Consider the following 20835-nt stretch of genomic DNA (forward strand, 5'->3'; position numbering starts at 1 on the left):
GGCGTAGTCAGACGGCCATATAAATCGGATTAAGATCGAAACACGGACTGGCCAGCGGATCTCCCTACCCGAGCGTGACAGCTTCATCTATGTCTATGCAGGTGTCCCTCTTCGGTTGAAAGAACCACTGGCCAGTCTGTGCACTGCTTTCCGATCTTGGTCCAATTTTATATGGCCGTCTGACTGTGCCCTTTACTGGAAGTGAATGGTGTACTGGGAAGAAACACCACTGCTCCGTACTCTGTGTAGTGGCCGTACTCAGTCCTGCAGCTCAGATCACATTCACTTCAATAAGAGGTGAGCTTCAGTACCCCATAACGTCCACTACACGGTATACGGAGCTGGGCTATTCCGACTCCTTACAGTGTGCACTTCTGACCGCCCCAGGGCCTGCCATCAATTTATCTGTAGGGAAGCAAGTTATTGAAGAACCACCAATCTGATTGTCATGACCTATTCGAAGGATAAGGTCATCAGTATCCAAGTCCTGGACAACCCCTTCAAATATTTTAATCATTTTAAATGGTGGATTCTACTGGAAAACAATTAAGAAACTCTTGGTAGCCACCACTGGCTTAGATGGAAGAGAAAGGAATCCCCATAGGAAAAGATTAAGGTGCTGAATTTTTGCACCCAAAACCGGGGTCTCCTGATGGTTTTTCCCATCCGTATCCTTTACATGAGCCAATTCCATATCCTCTTGTTGGCTGTTTAAAGGGGATTTGATGGGTCTACAGATTGCTGAACCTTTATTGTGTCCAGATTTACAGCTCTAGCGGCAAGTCAAGAGGATGAGAATCTAGTCTGCACAAGACTGGAAGTAGAGGAGAATCCTGACAGTGTGCGTATTGCACACGGTCAGGGTTCAGCAATCTGCAGTCACATGGAGTGAATGCAGAAAATTATGTGGAGCCCTAGAAATCTTGTTGATGCAGTTCCTCTAGAATAGGAGTCCCCAACCTTTGGCTCAAGAGCCACATATGGCTCATGGACCCATGATGGGTTGCGTGCAGCTTTCTGACAGCTTGGTCCATTAGCACCAGGTCTAGCAAACGGCTATGAAGACCAAGTTTCCAGATGGTGAATTTTGTGAGTAGCCTCACACAGAAGAGGGGTTCAGAGATAATTTAAGTTTGGTAAGCTGGAGACTACTGGTCAGAGGTGGTGCTGGATGCAACAGTGTGGTGGGAATGCTTGAAGCGAGAATACTTAATGGGGGTATATTGTGGGAACCCCTGGATTCTGGTACTCTACCTCGGTGTGATTTCTTAGGTAAAGCTTTGGCTGTCATTATACTGGTAATGGGGTCTCTGGTTGTCACTACTGTGAGGCGATGGGAGCTGGATGTGGCTCGCGACCTTCTGAGCTCAATGTGGCTCTCAAGGACAGAAAGGTTGGGCACCACTGCTCTAGAGGAAAGGGGACCCTATACTAAGTTTGCATACCTCATACATATCGGATATATATAGGGGACTAAAGAGAGGATTGGGTTGGATTTTCAGGTTCTTCTATTGTTTCATTGTGTCGTCAGAGGCTTCAGAAGCCTTGAAGATTCGGGTCATCTTTTGAATGTCAATGGATGGCTTTGGGCTTTCTTACAGATGTTTTTACGATATCGCGGTGTATCTGAAGCCTTCACTTCACTGCTGAGATTGTAATTTCCTCCTCTCCGGCTCGGCGGTTGTAGTCTTTATTGTGTCGGTGATCATGTGATTTATTTTATTTGTCACCTAATCAATGATTAATAACCATCAGCTGCGCGGCGGCACAAGGAACAGATTCTCTCCTTCAGCTTGGAAAGTGCGTATTATGTTGTGTCTCACTCAACACCTGGTATTCCTATGATATGGTCGGATTAGAGAGTCACGCGTTACTGATCTGCTGTCACGTAGACCCTCTGATGCTTTTATAATGCAAAGAAAGCCAAAGCTTGTCATGGACTCGTTGCCTCTTTATAAAGCAGGTATGCATCATTAAGTCATCGAACCAGGATTTGTCATGTTCATTGGGTGCAAAAAAGCAAATTCCTGAACATCCAAATCGGCTTGTTTAATATTACAAAGTATAAAGAGTTCGTTCATGGTGAGACTTTTTTCCTAAACTTTCATCTGGCCTCTCAGAATCGAAGACCTTTTTGTTTTTTCTCCACTGTAGAAGAGCAAATTGGTGTGAGCGATGGATTGAATCTTTTCTTTTTTGGTGGCTGGTGGTTTACACTGCCCTTGGTTAAGGCTGCTATTAACCATAGCTTTGGCAGTCTTCCAAACCCAAAGGCCCCTGTACAAACTGCAGATGTAGGCAAGCATGGAGGCCTCTCTACAGATGATGTCTGGGGACATTAAGTTTGGACAGTTGTAGCTATGATGCCCAGTTCTTCAGCTCTCTGGCTAGGCAAGTCTCTCTTCCGAAAAAGAACTCTGTCGAGTCGAAAGCTATCTAAGATGTATGGCCACTGTAGAGCCCCCGATTAATATTGGCTAATGATGGCCGAACCCAGTGAAAACAACAGGTTCGGCCAACTGTCTAATGTGTATAAGAGCTCCAGATAGTTGATTGTCGGAGGAGTTAAGCATGTGGCATGTCTGATTTTTGGACTGCTGATCCTTTTTCTCTCCTGGAGAGAAGACCTATCAGGTGATGGCTCTCTCGTAGAGAACACAAGTGCTTGGCCAAATGACTGCTCCTGTTTATGGGAGAGCTGGCCAAAATAGCTGCCAGTCAAGTCATCTAATGTTTATGGGGTGGTTTTAGACTCCATTTGTATCTGTGTACTTGAGGCTTTTTGTGTATTCGAGGGTTTTGTGTGGCAAAAGCTCTGAGAGCAATGTTACCTTCTATCCAACCAAGGATAGCCCTATCCTCCTTCCATTGGAGACTCTAGTTAAATTTTCCAAGCTCATGGGAATAAGACTATTTTCCGCGGAGGAACTCCTATTTAATGCTGACATAGCAGCCACCTAAGTGATATATTTATGCCTCGTATTTCTGCTGAATAGGAGAAACGGGTGGAAACGTTGTCATGATTGTATGTAGGCTCTTTATATCGTACCATGATATGTCGTCAAAGACAAAAGGTGAAGATCATACTGGGCTTGGGTTCAGGATGGAGATTAATTTGGGCTAGTCTACAACATGCAGATTAATCTAGGCTTGGATAGAGGGTGAAGATTAAGCTGGGCTTTGGGTTCAGATTAATGTTGGTTCATTTTTGCTATTCCGACATGAGCAGAGACGTTTCGCGCACTCCCCATATTGGTGACAAAGTTAAAGGAGCTGGCTATCATTATTCGTTAGTCATGTTGGCCTTCTCTGCATCAGCTTGGCTAATGAACCAAGCCAGACAAGAAGCCCCCTCCAAGCTCACCCATTGACAGTGGAGGAAGCTCTCTACCAGTGTCGGAACAAGGGTGGATGTGCAGTTTCCAGGACCATGAAAGATCGGAACTTAGGCAATGGGCCCAGTATTTAGAATCCACATGAATTTGTAGGTTTTTATAAATGTACCTTTTGGAAAACCGATTTAAGGGAACATTTGTATCATGTAATGTTATGACTTAAGGCTAGGTCTGACATCTAGAATCCCTGCCGACCCACAGAATGAAGGGACAAAGACCCTTTTTACCTTTTTTTCATGTACAGTTCTACACCTGGTCACCCGCAGAGCAGTAAACCGCAGTACCGTTCTAATCAAGTGAGTGGGATTGTGGTGTAGTCCCCTGCACGGCAGGTGGTTTAAAGCACCACTGTGGGAAAACTTTGAAGGAGCCACATCGCTAGTTAAGCCCTGGCAGTTGGGTCCCCACCGATCAATACAAAATGGCATAGTGGAAAAACCATTAAAGAGCAAACTTTTTTATTTACTTTTTACAATTTTCTTCCAGCATAGAAAGTTATGAAACTTTGCCAATTACTTTTTAAGGGGATTAATCTTCATTCCTATAAAGGGGCATAAAAAAATGCATGCAAGTTGCTTACAAACCTCTGCTATCAGAGCTGGAGTACAGATGATAGCAGTGATAGGTTAGTTCAGGTCTTTTATGAACTCTGGGGAGAAAATTGATCTGATAAGCACAACCCTTAGAGGACGAGACGGGAGCTGACCCATCACTGCCATCATCTGTACTCCAAATTAGCACATTCTAATATCAAGCAGTTTGGAAGCCACTTAATTGCTATTTTTGTACCGGAATGAAGACCAATCCCCTGAAAAAGTTTTTGGCAAAGTTTCATTTCCATGCTGGACCAAATAATAATAATAATAATAATAATAATAAAAAAAAAATGATTTTAGTTGCTCTTTAAAAGCTGTCAGCTAGAGGAAAGTGGTTGCCGGTCACTCCAAACGATTTTGCAGAACTTCGCTTTCACTAGTGCAGACTTTTCCCACCACAAGGGCTATGATTCCAAACAATTGGGTAATTTGGGATCCAAAAGTTTAAAGAAGTTGTCCACTACTTGGCCCCTAAAATAAAATAAAGCTTACACTCACCTTTCGTGCCGGAGCTGTTTCAACGTTTTCAGCACTCGCGGGTCCGGGGCTCCCGTGCTGTTGTGACACGTGAGCGAAGCAACCAATCAGCGCTGGCGTCGCTATCTCCGCTTTCAGACAAATTGAACATGAAGAAGAAGAAGTCAGAGATCTGCAGCCCAGACTTCCAGTTCATGTTCAATTCGACAGAAGGCGAGGACAGTGACGCCAGCGCCGATTGGGTGCCAGGGTCACGTGTCACAACAAACGCCCAGGAGCCCCGGGACCGCTAGTGCCGCCACTGCTGAACCGGAGATGGCACAAGAGGCGAGATCAAGAAGAGGTTGTCCTAATAGTGGACAGCCCCTTTAAATATATAGATTCAGAATAAACGGTTTATGTATCAACTACTCTACCGTGAGGAATCTGATGGTATACCGCTATGCTTTCTGTTTTCTGTATTTTTTTTTTTTTTTACCCCTCGGGCTAAAAAAGTGAATGTGAATGTTTATTTTCCTTGAATCATGGCGCTCGCTCGTAGGCTCGTATGCCTCCTTTATTGCTGCTCATAAGGAAACGTAATAATTCTTTTATGGACTGAGGAAACCTCACGGCTTCTAACATGAGAACAAAGTGTGCGCTAATAAAAACGGCTTTTCTGGAAACACATGGAGGCTTGTTTTCTTAGCATGGGCTCCTCTCGTGGGGATGCGGTGGTGAATATTACATTAGACTAATGCTCTTCCCATACGGGGTCTTACATTATGCAGCACCGGCTAATTCCATGTTCATGTACTGAATCTCACGTGATTTATGATGGAGCTTAGTCTATTGTTATCCCCTTTAATGTGATGCACGGTAATGTAAAGGCTTTCTGACAAGACCACTGCTTCCTATTCAGCAGGGGTCTCCTGTTGAATGGGGAATGAAGGACTGACTTCTTTGAAATAGAGAGAATCATGGACCGATTTTTACCGTCGGATATGTTTTTTTTTTTTTTTTTTTTTTATTCCGCGAGCTTAATGCATCTCTCTACAATGTGATCATTATGGTGGCTATGTCATGTAGCATTTTATGTAATGCATCAAAACATGTGGAGCACAATGGCTTGATCTTAAGCGGATCTACAATTCTCCGAAGAACAGAACCATTGTACTGATAAAAGGCAAGAAATTCCATAGGGGAAAAGCCGTACGTGGACGTTCGTGGCACAGCTCATACTTGTGGTTGTCGGCTATAAGGAGTGACGTGAATAAAGCCTATTAAAATGGGATGTTAACTTGTAGATAATTGATTTATTAAAACTTTTACAATTTTTTTTTTTAAAGAGAGGGTTTCGTATTGGCTTGGACTGGCCCATCCGGGAACAGGAGAAGCCTCCGGTAGGCCGCTGTGAAGGAGTCTGAGTAGTGATATTACACTTGATTCACAATTTGCTGAAAAAAATTATATTCTAATTATTAATTTAACAAGCTAGCCAAATTAATATTACATAGAATCAAAAGTAAATTTGTGTACTAGGAGCAGGTTATTTTTGCATGTAGCTGAACAGACAGCCCCATGAGTCGGTTATTGGTGGGCTTGGCCAACCCAGTCCGACACTGTCCTCGTCTTAAATTTCTGCAATTAGCTGGTACAACCGTAGGAAATCACATATAGCCAGAAGATGGCCTTGCATTGACCACAGTCTTGGCGCAAATAGAGAGAAGGTGTATTTATCAGAGAGGAAAACTTTCAAAAAGAATGATACGGAAATTCCAGCATGGATTTTCAAAGTAATTACACCCGTCTAATTGGGTCTAGGATCTATTTTATATTGCCTGCAGTTCGTATTGTAAAATCTAGTGCAGGGCTGAACAACTTCAGTCAAGGGCCACCAACACGTCATGTTTTAAGGATTTCCTTAGCATGGCACAAGGTGATGGAATTATTGCATGTGCAGGTGATTAAATTATCACCTGTGCAATACTAAGGACATCCTGAAAACATGGCCTGTTGGGTGGCCCTTGACTGGAGTTGTGTAAAAAAAAAAAAAAAAAAAAAGTTTTGCTGGACCTTTGTCCGAGTGTAGTCACTAGATCACTCCTGATCTAGTGACTACACTTAGAATAAAAAAGTTTTGAAGGACCTTTGTCCGAGTGTAGTCACTAGATCACTCCTGATCTAGTGACTACACTTAGAATAAAAAAGTTTTGCAGGACCTTTGTCCAACAGCCACATCAGTAGTCCATGGTTTACTGGAACCATAGCCTGTAAATTTCCTCCTACTTGCTGGCATCCCAGTCTCCTTTTCTGATTAGCAGGCTTGGTTTGATGTCCTGGGTGCATCACACTGCAAAAATGAAATCACAATAGCGATGCCAGAAGGTACGAGATGGTTCCCAGAGATCCGGTCTACCAATGTGGCCTCTGGACCAGGGTCTTACAAATTATTCTGATCAACTGTACTAGTGACAGATCCTCTTTAAGCTGGTCGAGGATATGAGATCTGGTATGGCTGAGAGATGTAATAGTCAGGGAAACATTTGGTCACGGCACAACCACCATTATGATCTGGAAACCATCTTTGACTTTTATGAAAGTTAACTTGTAGGATGAGTCTAAAACTGCAAGCTGCTGACCCCTTTATTGACATGAAGGTCTCTTATTTCCATAAAAGTTGTGGAAACCATAGAAAAATTTTGCCCAACCCAATTTAAGTCAGTTAGGTCTATTGGGAACTGGTGGAATTGGTCGTATGATGAAACTGGCAATTCTTTGTGCCCTCCGTTAATAAACCTAAGCCATGATGGCCGTGTGAATAGCTCCCTAAAACCTATTTACTTGGACTGATTGCAGCCTATGAATGAGCACCGATTGACCAGTTAATCAGCACTAGTTTAATGATTTGTTCACACGGGCCGACTCAACTGTATGGGGACAGAACCATCGGTAATTCCTTCATACAGTATGCATGTTGTCCCCTGTTTACGTTGCCTGAGGTGCTGCCAACCACGATGGTCTAAACCAGTGTTTCTCAACTCCAGTCCTCAGGACCCCACAACAGATCATGTTTTCAGGATCTCCTTAGTATTGCACAGGTGAGAGAACTTCCATCACCTGTGCAATACTAAGGAAATCCTGAAAACATGGCCTGTTGGAGGGTCCTGAGGACTGGAGTTGAGAAACACTGGTTTAAACGCATTTATCAGCACACAATGACTGTTCAAACCAAGCTCCGGAGCTCGGTGATCCTTTGGCATTGCCGAACAGTTACATGTTTCGGGACCATTCTTGATTGACAGCTCTGGGCTTTTCAAGATCCAAAGAACCACAGAGTTAGATGGAAAATAAGTAGGTAGGAATGCTTGACCGCACTGAGGTTGCATCGGACACGTGCTTGGTTTGGACCGTCATTTTGTGCTGACAGCCTCCCTTTAATCAGATCAGCCAACAATCGAGTGGTTTGCCCATTTGGAGGCCGATCAGCAGCTTGTTGCCGGTGCTGTTGGTATACTGTGCCTCTTGGCCTTTACCCTTGCCTGGTGATTTTGGCCCCTCTCCACCATCCTCGAATTTAACTACAATATATCGTGTATTTTTCATCTGACAAAATGATCTCAATGGTGTGATATTTCTATAAAAAAAAAATAAAATAAAAAAATAAAAATCCACCCCCGTAGGATGCAATAAAGCATTTCCCATCATGAAAACCTTTTCCTGCATGAGGCCCCATGCGGCCGTCCTGTAATATTGAATTACGCTGTAGCATGGAGCGGTAGGATTAATGGGGCACTCCTGTACTGTGTTGTACATGTGTAATAGGGACAGTAGAGCTGTGTGCACGACCTAATAGCGCACATAAGGAAGCAGTCACTGATGCCCTGCTGGGAATCGGGGTCATTACCGCTGAAGCATGCCTCACTCCATGTGACGCCCACCACATTCTCTGGCGTCCCTTGGCCCCGCTGCGGACCTGAACCTATATCTGGCTGATTAGTGGAGCACTTTATTCTTTAGGTCTGTGCATTGGCTCCAAGTTACACTGAGCGACTGGAGAGGAGAGATGGAGACTCGCCGCTGCCAGGAGCCACCGTGCCGCTGCCAGGAGCCACCGTGCCGCAGTGGCACGAAGCATCTCTTATGCAAACGGGAATTTGTAATCCATCCGGCGGCGTACCTGTATCAAGAAAGGGCCGGCTGCGGGTTTTTTTTTTTCCCCTGACTGGTTAACTTCAGTGATGATTCTTTTTTCAAGGATGAATGATTTTACGACACACACACACAGCTGCAAGTGTACGCGCTGCGACGCTGATGAATATTTCCACTTGCAACCAGTAAATTAGGGGTTTGCACGTTACCGATCCGGACCTGGATTGTGTTTCTAATTTTTTTTTTTTTTTTTTTTGCGCCATATGGTTATTTTTATTGTTTTGTTTAATAACCTACTTAAAGTCGCTGAAACGGAGAAGTAATTCTAATGGCATGCGTTATTAATTGTCGGTGCTGAACCCACAGAGCAGTGGAAAGGGACGGAGACAGAGCCACTTCTGATTTAGGAATAAATACACCTGGTCACTCCATATTCCCGTAGGACATCTACAGGACGGGGGAGAACTTGCTGACCGGTGGGGGTTTGACTGTCGGGGACCCTCAACAATCAAACCGTGCCGAGTGGTGACAAGGCATGTCGATCATCCGTCCATTGTGGAGAATGTGTCCATGTCTGCCCACCATTTGGCACATGGGGGGCATTTCCAAGTCCTTTTCTAGGGATCGGTGAGAGTCCTAAGTGATTGGACCCCAAATATTCAAAAAGAACTTGTACAGATGGGAACAACCCTATAGGGGTTGTCCACTGCTGAACAACCCCCGCCTAATATATTCCGCGTAAAATAGAAACTAAAAAGAATTCTCACGGTCCGTCCACCGTTCCAACGATGTCGGCACTGCTGTTCCTAGCGGTGACTTGATCGGCAATTACTGATTGGCTGCTGCTCATTAATATAATAGACTGCAGCCGGTCAGCGGACGCTAATTGGATGAATCACTCGCTTGACATAAGAGCTGCGAGATGCCCAGTGCCGACATTGCTGGAGCTCCTCTGGTGCAGTATAAGGTTTTCTTATTTTACTCGGTGGATTTCGGGCATTTAAGAAGGGGTTGTCCAAGCCCCCTTTTAAGCTTGGTTTACTCTGCCAATAAACACTGATGTGACGGTATAATAAGGCGATCATCTGATGGGGTTTTTCCAACTTGAGAAGCGGGCTCTGAAATGCGCCGTCAAGATGCGCATCCACCACGCCGATCATTGTAGAGCGCACCGACCACTAAACTCATCTGTCTTCGGCGGTTCCATAGACAATGTATGACATAGCCGTCTGCCGAAACTCTCGTGCCCAATTATCGGCTCATGTAAGCTCAATAGCAATTAGCCGATGAGCAAGCAAAACGCTCGTTTGCCGGCTGATCGGGTCATTTATGCGGCATAAAATCCATTGTTTTTGACAGCCCATCTATCCCTGGAAATAGAGGATGTGCTGATGACCATATGCCATGCCACTTGCATCGGCCTATGCGCACAAGGGGTTTAGAGGGTTTTTCCACTTTTTTATTATATAAATGCATGTATTAAAGTAAAAAAAAAAAAATTTTGCAATGGGTTTAGCATTAAAAATGTTGCACCATTTGGCTTTTACAGGGTCTTTGTTTCTGTGCACATTGGACTTTGATATGGTCTGTGGTACTAAATCAGCTGAGTGGAGCTCAGAAAAAGACACAAGACTGTCATACTGTGCTCACTGACAGATTCTCAGTTAACTCATTCTGCAGTCGGCAATTGCAGTGTATCACAGAGGCTATAGACAGCGAGTAGTGCAAACATTTTAATGAAACTAAATTGCAAAAATTATTTTTATCCCCTAAAAAATATGCATTTGAATAAAAAATTGTCCCCAAAGGTGGACCACCCCTTTAAATTATCACTCAGTGATCAGTGTTCTTTTTGTGTCAGGCATTAAATGGTGTAAACCAAGCTTTATTCTAGGCTGATCCTTTCTGTAAAGACCTTTCTCCTGTGTAATGTTGTGTTTTGGAAATGCCATCTTGGTGAGCATTCTGATATTATGCATGGATGTGCAAGCTGTTGTAACCAGCCTGTAGGTTAGAGGCCACACCAAAGGCTAAAGGGACAACATAGGGAATCTAAAACTTTAAAATGCCTTCTACCAACTTGGTTTCCATCTTTCTTCACGCTTCTCTGTAAAACCCAGAGCTGTCAATCAAAGATGATGAGGGTGGAGAAGGTTGGAAAACAAGTAGGTAGAAAGTGCGCCCGTCCTGCTCGGGCCGCCCCAAGGGGTGCGCCCGTCCTGCTCGGGCCGCCCCAAGGGGTGGTGCGTCCGCCCTACTCGGGCCGCCCTGCTCTGCACTGCCTAGGGTGCGCCAAGTTCCTGTGCTTGGTTTGAACAGTTATTCTGTGCTGTCAACTTCTGTTTAAAATTTACAGCGTAATTTTTTTTTTTCCCGTATGCAAATGGTCTATTTGCTGATTGGATTGTGAGTGTTATAATCAAGGACTACGAGTTATTCGCTATAGGATCCAGATCGCCGCTTATAATTCAGATTGATGCCGCCCTATTTAGACAAAGGATTCTGCATGGATTTTATGCAGGGAAATGAATCAGTGTTAGACACACGAGCGTCCATATTGGTATTCTATATGCAGTCACTGAATTAATCTTTATGGTGCTGCATTGTGACTCCCACATCATGTGAACGGCGGCGGTGACAGTCACTATGGATCCTGCATTACTGACGCACATAATACGCAGGTTGCAAGTCTCACATTAACCTCCGAGTGGCGCTTCATCGGGCTCTGCAGGCAGTTACCACTTTTGATAATGACCTGATTGCTTTGCTTTTACTGCGATGGAATATTGTCCTAAAGCGATCTGCGAGATCAGCGCAATAATCTCATTTAGGCCTCATTCAGACTTGCATGAAAAAAAACCTGACTGATTTTTTTTTTTTTTCATCACTGTTTTGAATGCAGTTTTCATCCAGGTCACAAAAAAAAGTGGAAATGTGAAGATCCACAACAAAGGATGGATGTCCTATTCAGGAAAAACATGGATAGAACACGTATGCGAAAAACGGACGTCTGAATGAGGCTTTAGGGTAGACTGTTTTGAGGACATTTTCATTACTCACATGTAAAGTGCCATGGAATAAATGTCACAAAAATAATAATAATAATAAATTACTCATATTTAGACATCCAAAGAAATGCAGTAAAAAGTTAAAAAAAAAAAGTTTTCAAAAAATATGAAAACTAAAACACAAGTTCAAATCTTTTGCACCACTAAAAATAAAACACAAAAAAATACGGCTAAAAGTCAAAATATAAAGTAAATGAATCCGATTGGTAAACGGCGTAACGCGAAAAAAAAAATCCAAACGCCAACAATTTTTTTTTTTTGGCCGCTGCAATATTGCAATAAGAGGAGATCAAAACATCGTATCTACCCCAAAATTCTATCAATAAAAATGTTAGCTCAGGGCGCAAAAAATAAGCCCCAGATTCTGAAAAATGAATAAGTTAAGGCAAGTTTTATGTTTTTTATTTTTTTTTACTGTTTTTACTTTTGCTCTTTTTATAGCAGTTGCATAACTCCCTTTAAAGGCAAGTCTGTCATCAGCTAAAAGCTGGGCAGTGATTGCTCTTATTTTATTTTCTCTGCTTACCAAAGTATTTTTTTTTATTTTAAAATCCAGGTCTAGAGATGTGGGGCTATTTTTTTTTTTTTTTTAGGGCTATTTTTTAATAATCTATACAAAGAGGCAGGGCTTAGAAAAAAAATTATGCAAAACAGCCTAAAGACACGCCCCTGAGGAGCTTGTGAGCCACAGCCTTAAATAAAAAGGCCAATATCTCTGGGACTATATGGCGGATTTAAAGAAAAAAAAAAGGGACATTCACAGGGGAGCTGTGAGAATAACAGAAGAACAAAATGCGGCCACTTTTGACCCGGTGAGAGGTAAGTAAACCATGGAGTATTTTGGGCACTGTAATGGGCGCTGTTAGTGCTCCTCACCCAGGATCAAGGCTTGTACAATGTAGATATCTTTTTTTCGAGACTGCATGGCAATGCTGATGTTCTGGGGTATTGTATGGGCTGATTTCAGCGTCTCTTCTTATGAAGGACACGTTATTCGCCAGCTAGTGTTCGCGGCCTCTGTGATTCCAGATGAAAACTCCTGAGATTCAGCATCTTAAACCATGAACGTACAGTCTTCAGCTGCTCCTGCCACACCAGAACAGGTGGCCAGGACTATGGGGAGCGCTGCTTCTCCCTCCCCACCCTCGTCACCAATCAGGCTACTAAATGTACTTGGAATGGTGCCCGGTGGAGTGTCAGGTTTTTTCAGGGAGACTGTTTGTGAGACACCCACTGAACAGACTTTCTTCTTAAATAATTAAAGTTTTAAAAAGGAAAGCAAAAAAAAAAAAAAAAAAATAAGAATGTGTCTGTGTGTTCAATCTGTTAAGCATGTGTTGGTAGAAGGTGCGCTTTCCTCGACAAAGCTACCAGGTGACTTCACGGTGATGGGCAACTTGATGGGGTTGGCTCATGTTCATAAATGGTTAAAATGGCAAAGTGTCCATAAAAATAAAGCTGATTTAAAAATGTTTTATGTTCTCAATTTTATAGATTACAGCTCTTTGCTTAGGTTACTGGCCACCTCTGCCGTCCATCAGTGGTGGCCGTCTACTTAGGCAAGGCGTCTGCAAGCTCTGGCCAGCCTCAGGCAAAGCGACCTCTGCCAGATGCATGGGAGAGCGGGACTAGAGCGCAAATTGTCAATCTTCAGGAGCACATCGCTTCCCATCCGCGGGAGGCAGGGGAGCTGTGTGCTCCTGAAGACAGAAGATGAGCTCACCCCTTAGAACCCCTCCATAATTTGGCATCCGATTATAGAAGGCATCATCCATCTGTAGGAAGTCGGTCATATGGAGCTAAGGTAGACCCTCGAAGACTTTTATGGCTGCCATATTACGGCTTCGTACAACTTCGAGCTTGTACTGAACAGTGTGCCTTTCGTATGTACAATGACCTGTAATCCCAACTCCTTGGCAGTTGTCCTAATCCTTTGTTTGTCTTCTAGGAGAGCGCCAGAATTTGGAAACAGAGAATGTGACAGTGGTGGAAGGAGAGGTGGCAACCATAAGTTGTCGGGTCAAGAACAACGATGATTCTGTAATTCAACTGCTCAACCCAAATCGGCAAACCATCTACTTTCGAGATTTCAGACGTAAGTGACTACAGACTTTATCTGGCTGGGGCTTCTAGTGACCATGATTTGCAGAATTTTTTATTTGTATTTTTTTCAATGTCACTATTTTTTTAAAATAAAATTTCACAATTCTTCCAATTTTTACACCGGTTACTAAACCTAATACCTGACACGTACTTTTAATTCTTTACAGATGACTTTTTAGTGATCTCATTACCCCACACTGGATTGCTATGACTGATTAACACCTCTATATACAATAGATAACAGTATACACAATAGCTGATGTCACAGCTCACCTCCTCCTCCTGTACAATGACTGATGACACCTCTATATACAGTAGATAACACAGGATTCACCATTCACAATAGGTGATATCACAGCTCACCTCCTCCTCCTATACAATAATTGATAACTCCTCTATATACAGTAGATAACACAGGATCCACCATTCACAATAGATGTCACAGCTCACCTCCTCCTCCTCCCTACACAATATGTGCCCGGAATAGAGCATGGCTAGAAAACTGTGGAGGCAGAGTCGCCAGTCTATTGCTGCCTATGTCCATTTGTCTATCAAAATAATAACCTGACTGTAGGAGCCTAGTATTGAGCCTAGTGGCCAGTGTGAGAATTGCACAATTTTATGATTTATATGTAATATAGTTCTGTACATTCCCTAGTGGTTGATTCTTTCATTCCTGGCTGCATTTTGCAGTGACTGCAGTGTTCCTGCACAGCGGGTCGGCCTGTACCCTTGGATGGAGGTGTGTGCTTGGCTTTGTATTGAGCCATTTGCATCCCCCCTATGTCCCACCACACTTCCACTTCTACATATTGTACTTGACGGCGTTTGCTTTTTTTTTTCCTCCCAAGCCAGAAAGATTTGATAGTCCCAATTATAATTATTTAGTGCCGCGGAGTTGCAGTGACAGCCTCCCTGCTCCGCTGCACTGCTCCGCCAGCATGTTACATGTATTATTACATACATCACGCTGCATTACATCATGGCTCTGACAGGCGGCCGGTCACAAATGGCTTCTGATTTATTGATTGCTGCACAAAAACAATCTGTCACCTCAACCCGCACTAAGCAAATCTGTAAAAAAAAAAAAAAAAAAAAAAAAAAAAAATTAAGGATCTGCAAAATCGTGGTGGCAGAATAACGCTGTTACAATCCCCGGTGCAGCGACTCCCGACTCCATGTGCCCGCTAATGCATTATTGCTTCGGCTGATTACAGGGAATGCTGCAGATTTCTCAGCAGCTCCTTCCCCTCGGCCGGTGACTGGCGGATACCTAATGCTTGATGTAGTCTCTGGATTTGCTGCGCGGCTGTAGAGAAGGCGCTGATGCAGCATCTGCTTCCCGGAGCTGGTACATAGTTGTCTGTATAGTTTCTCCTGCTGCAGAAATATAAATGATAGGTGATTACAGGTGAACCTTTCACACCAGACTCTCAGTATTAGATTATTTTCTAGTTTAAAACTTATATTGAAAGAAGATCCTTTTCCTGAAAGTAAGATAATTACCCCAACGCCAACCTCCAGTGATCAGAGGTGAAGGCCGGGAGAAGATGGTGGAGCAGCATTGATACATAGGGAAGCATCATGCCCATCAATGTCAGTACCTCACTGTACAGACTGAGAACACCTCTATATACAGCTGATAACACAGGATCCACATTCATAATATATATCACAGCTCACCTCCTCCTGTACAGTGACTGATAACCCCTCGATATACAGCTGATAACACAGGATCCACATTCATAATATATATCACAGCTCACCTCCTCCTGTACTATGACTCATAACACCTCTATATACAGTAGGTAACACAGGATCCACCATTCACAATAGGTGATGTCACAGCTCACCTCCTCCTCCTGTACAATGACTGATGACACCTCCTATATACAGTAGGTAACACAGGATCCACCATTCACAATAGGTGATGTCACAGCTCACCTCCTCCTCCTGTACAATGACTGATAACACCTCTATATACAGTAGATAATGCAGGATCCATCATTCACAACAGGTGATTTCACAGCTCACCTTCTTCCCTTTCCTGTACTCTAATGAAAGCTTGCATAAAAAAATACGTCAATGCAGTTGAGAAAGATCTGTATGTGTGTGTGTGTATATATATGTATGTATATATATATATGTATATATATATATATATATATATAGTATAGACCAAAAGTTTGGACACACCTCATTTAAAGATTTTTCTGTATTTTCATGACTATGAAAATTGTACATTCACACTGAAGGCCTCAAAACTATGAATTAGCACATGTGGAATTATATACTTAACAAAAAAGTGTGAAACAACTGAAAATATGTCTTTTATATTCTAGGTTCTTCAAAGTAGCCACCTTTTGCTTTGATGACTGCTTTGCACACTCTTGGCATTCTCTTGATGAGCTTCAAGAGGTAGTCACCGGAAATGGTTTTCACTTCACAGGTGTGCCCTGTCAGGTTTAATAAGTGGGATTTCTTGCCTTATAAATGGGGTTGGGACCATCAGTTGTGTTGTGCAGAAGTCTGGTGGATACACAGCTGATAGTCCTACTGAATAGACTGTTAGAATTTTGTATTATGGCAAGAAAAAAGCAGCTAAGTAAAGAGAAACGAGTGACCATCATTACTTTAAGAAATGAAGGTCAGTCAGTCCGAAAAATTGGAAAACTTTGAAAGTGTCCCCAAGTGCAGTTGCAAAAACAATCAAGCGCTACAAAGAAACTGACTCACATGAGGACCGCCCCAGGAAAGGAAGACCAAGAGTCACCTCTGCTTCTGAGGATAAGTTTGTCCGAGTCACCAGCCTCAGAAATCGCAGGTTAACAGCAGCTCAGATTAGAGACCTGGTCAATGCCACACAGAGTTGTAGCAGCAGACACATCTCTACAACAACTGTTAAGAGGAGACTTTGTGCAGCAGTACTTCATGGTAAAATAGCTGCTAGGAAACCACTGCTAAGGACAGGCAACAAGCAGAAGAGACTTGTTTGGGCTAAAGAACACAAGGGATGGACATTAGACCAGTGGAAATCTGTGCTTTGGTCTGATGAGTCCAAATTTGAGATCTTTGGTTCCAACCACCGTGTCTTTGTGCGACGCAGAAAAGGTGAACGGATGGACTCTACATGCCTGGTTCCCACCGTGAAGCATGGAGGAGGAGGTGTGATGGTGTGGGGGGGCTTTGCTGGTGACACTGTTGGGGATTTATTCAAAATTGAAGGCATACTGAACCAGCATGGCTACCACAGCATCTTGCAGCGGCATGCTATTCCATCTGGTTTGCATTTAGTTGGACCATCATTTATTTTTCAACAGGACAATGACCCCAAACACACCTCCAGGCTGTGTAACGGCTATTTGACCAAGAGGGAGAGTGATGGGGTGCTACGCCAGATGGCCTGGCCTCCACAGTCACCAGACCTGAACCCAATCGAGATGGTTTGGGGTGAGCTGGACCGCAGAGTGAAGGCAAAAGGGCCAACAAGTGCTAAGCATCTCTGGGAACTCCTACAAGATTGTTGGAAGACCATTTCCGGTGACTACCTCTTGAAGCTCAAGAGAATGCCAAGAGTGTGCAAAGCAGTCATCAAAGCAAAAGGTGGCTACTTTGAAGAACCTAGAATATAAGACATATTTTCAGTTGTTTCACACTTTTTTGTTAAGTATATAATTCCACATGTGTTAATTCATAGTTTTGATGCCTTCAGTGTGAAATGTACAATTTTCATAGTCATGAAAATACAGAAAAATCTTTAAATGAGGTGTGTCCAAACTTTTGGTCTATACTGTATATGTGTGTGTGTGTGTGTGTATATATATATATATATATATATATATATATATATAATATTATATTATATTATATTTATTATTTTCTGATGACTCGTTGCTTTCTCAGCCCAGTGTGGATTTCCTCAGCGTTGTCAGTTTGCACATCACTTGCTCGTCTGCCATGTGGACTATCAACTCCTGTAGATTATTTTTTTTTTTATTTGTTTTTCTCAATTTGTTGTCTGCGACTTGTGATTTATTATCTCTGGGAATGTGCGAGCTCTCACTACAGGCCGATGTTTTTCTTCTCAAGAACGCGGCGTCTGTCCCTCTAGATGACACTTCTCCTCTAATGAGGAGGATAATAATAATCACACTTAAAGGTGTCGTCTCCGTGTGATAAATAGTTAAAATGAAGGAAAATAAAACAATTTTTGCACATTTTTTTTTTAAATTCTATAGTTTACAGCTCGTTGCCTAGGTTACCGGCCATCGCTGCAGTCTATCAGAGGTGGCCTGTCATAGACAAGGGAGCGCAGCGCTTGCAAGATCTTGGCTTCTCTGAAACTGGTCGGATGTCGGTGCCGCTGTTTTCAGAAGCTGCAGTGTTTGGATCAACCATGAAGCTGACAATCATTCAGGAGCACACGGCTCCATGGCAAGGGAGGCAGAGGAGCATTGCGCTCCTGAAGATTGATCTTCAACAACCTTCCCAGCAAAATAAATACTGAATCCTTGCCAGGCGGGTGAGCCAAATAAGAGACCACACAAAAATGTACATGTAGGACTCTTTGTATGAAAGACGTCGGGGTCGGCTCATTACAGGATCACCCGTTGTCAAAGGAACAGCCGCTGCGCCATTGTATACTGCGGGGAGCATCGCTACTTTCTTCAGCCTTCAAGCACAGCTGATTGCTGGAAGTGTTATTTAGCCACAGACAATATAGCTCATTACCCGGCATCCCCACCTCTCTCGACTATGACTAATAAGTGATTAAATGCGATGGCACTGCTCTTCCTGACCTCGCTTTATCATTGTCACTCGCAGTCTTCAGCATTCTGTTGATCTCTCCTGGCCGTAGACTTCTTCCGCTGTATTGATGTTCGGTTCCTTCAGCTCCTAGGACCTCCTCTAGCGATTCTACTCATCGTTATTCCTTTTTGTACATTTTGTGGACCTGGGTGGTTTCGTTACTGAATGAAACGGTGTAGACATTCGGGTTCCTCCTTATATCTTGTTGATGGCCTCTTTTGGAGGAACCAATTGCAGTTATCTGAGAAAGTGTCATCAGAAAATGAGCTATGGTTTGTTTTACATCAATATTCTATGTTTGTTTTTTTTGTTTTTTTTAATTATAATTTTTCATTTGATCAGTTTTACTGGCTTCTTGCAATCTTCACTCTGACCCCGAAGCCTGATATTCTCCAGATCACTTCATTATCATCAAAGGTTGGGATTACGATGACAAACTGTATCACCTGTACATACGTTCCTCAATGTTGAAATTGCACCACCAAGAAGGAAAGTCATGCATTTATGGAACTCTCAGGATGTACGCCTGTTACTGAAAATGGAATAAAAATGTTCAAAACATCTGGATTTATTCCGTCTGAAGTATGAGCGCCACCCGCAGGAATCCTGGAACTTGCATCCTTAACTGTTATCAATGAGCTTATTAATGTTCTACTGCTCTGAATGCACTTGGGATAATCATCAAGATCGCTGCTCCTGTGTAATCCCCAGCCAATGATGTCCCAGATGTGTAGACCAGTCTGGAGATGCTGCAGGCCATGATTAGGACGCGCAGGCTGCTCACCGTAGCACCAGCAACATACAACCTGGTGGTGTGGTGTTCAAAAACAGTTTCTGGGACACTCTTGAAAAATTGCCACACCTTTTGGTTTCAAAACCAAATCAATGTAATGCCAAGCTGTTAGGGCACCTGGAATGAAGACAAGTCTGGTCCGGCTACTGTACATTATGCCACCCTACACCATAATCCCAGAAGTAGGATTGGTGTTATCTTCCCTCTTGAAGGCCTCTTCATCGTGTTGCCCACGTGGGCTGTAGCTTTAGCCCACAGGTCTATCCTTTTTTAGTAGCTTTTGTCTTGGATGCAATGATCGGTCTGGAGACAACATACTTTGCCGGGTGCCGAGGTGGATGTCGTACAGGACCAGACTGGACATCAGACCTGGGCAACCCAAATTGAAGTGCTCATCACATAATTCTCTTCTGAAGGGTTAGGTCTTTGGCCTCGGAGTGTGAAAGAGCCCTAGATAGTAATAGGTCTCCTTCCTTCTTGGAGAGGGCTTCTGATGGGCCTTATTCCATACACTTTTTGTGCAAAATTCATGAGGAACTACCTCATTCCGAGAGTCTGTCCATCCTTGCTGGATCCATGGTCAACTTTAAATAGAACATGACGAGGGGGCTGAATTTACTAACAACCAAATAGCATCTCCTCCTGGCGATGGTGTTCAATATCTAGAACAACAGAGTTTATCAGGTTGCGCTCTGCCAAGAAATGTACTCAGGTCTCCGCACACTAAGTGCCTTCCAATACGTTGATTCCCGATACTTCTCGGAACTATTGATTGTCTGAAATAGTTTTCTTTTTAACTAGTGCGTTAATGGTTTTTAGTGTTTTGCCTTTTGATGCTTTGTAGAATGCATTTTCTGCCATCTCCGATATTGATAACTTGAGATTTGTATTTATTATTTTTATTTTCTCCATTTATTTTTCAGCTTTGAAGGACTCTCGATTCCAGCTGGTGAACTTCTCCAGTAGCGAACTGAGGGTATCGCTCACGAATGTGTCCATCCACGATGAGGGGAGATACTTCTGCCAGCTGTACACGGACCCCCCACAAGAAGCGTATACAACAATTACTGTTCTTAGTAAGGAGTTGCTACTTTCTCTATTTATTACTTTTTTTTTTCTTTAATTTTTTTTTTATAATTTCTGCCTGTTTTATCAATGGAAGCACCGTTTTTTTATGCCCATCTATCACTTTGTTCGTGACCCTCTCATTCATTTTTCCCTTTTGAATTCTGCGGTTTCCTTGATACTCAAACTCTGTCTTTTGTTTGAGCGATTGTTCTGCGTAGAAACAACTAATGTTGCTGCATTGTGTTGACCTTCATTGACATCTAATGTTTCATCTACATCTGTTGTCGTCTGAGCAATCTGTCCTGACTTCCCGTTTTGTTTTTTTATTTTGCATTAATGTTTATCTTTCGACTTTTTAGCTCTTTATGTTTTTGTTTTACATTTTTGCTTTTAAA

At 43.0% G+C, this 20835-nt stretch overlaps 1 protein-coding gene across 5 annotated transcripts in view; it reads left to right on the forward strand.

Moving 5' to 3' along the window:
• CADM1 (cell adhesion molecule 1) overlaps positions 1–20835 on the forward strand; it is a 236755-nt gene that overhangs the window by 119828 nt on the left and 96092 nt on the right. For all 5 annotated transcript variants that reach the window (XM_073657109.1, XM_073657106.1, XM_073657107.1 and 2 more), the window contains 2 exons: positions 13616–13762; positions 20296–20448. In XM_073657109.1, the coding sequence (XP_073513210.1) occupies positions 13616–13762; positions 20296–20448 (300 nt within the window). The remainder of the gene's footprint in view (positions 1–13615; positions 13763–20295; positions 20449–20835) is intronic.

This window comes from Phyllobates terribilis, unplaced genomic scaffold, assembly GCF_046119375.1.
Source record: "Phyllobates terribilis strain yellow unplaced genomic scaffold, ASM4611937v1 Scaffold_12__6_contigs__length_324123572, whole genome shotgun sequence".
NCBI lineage: Eukaryota > Metazoa > Chordata > Amphibia > Anura > Dendrobatidae > Phyllobates > Phyllobates terribilis.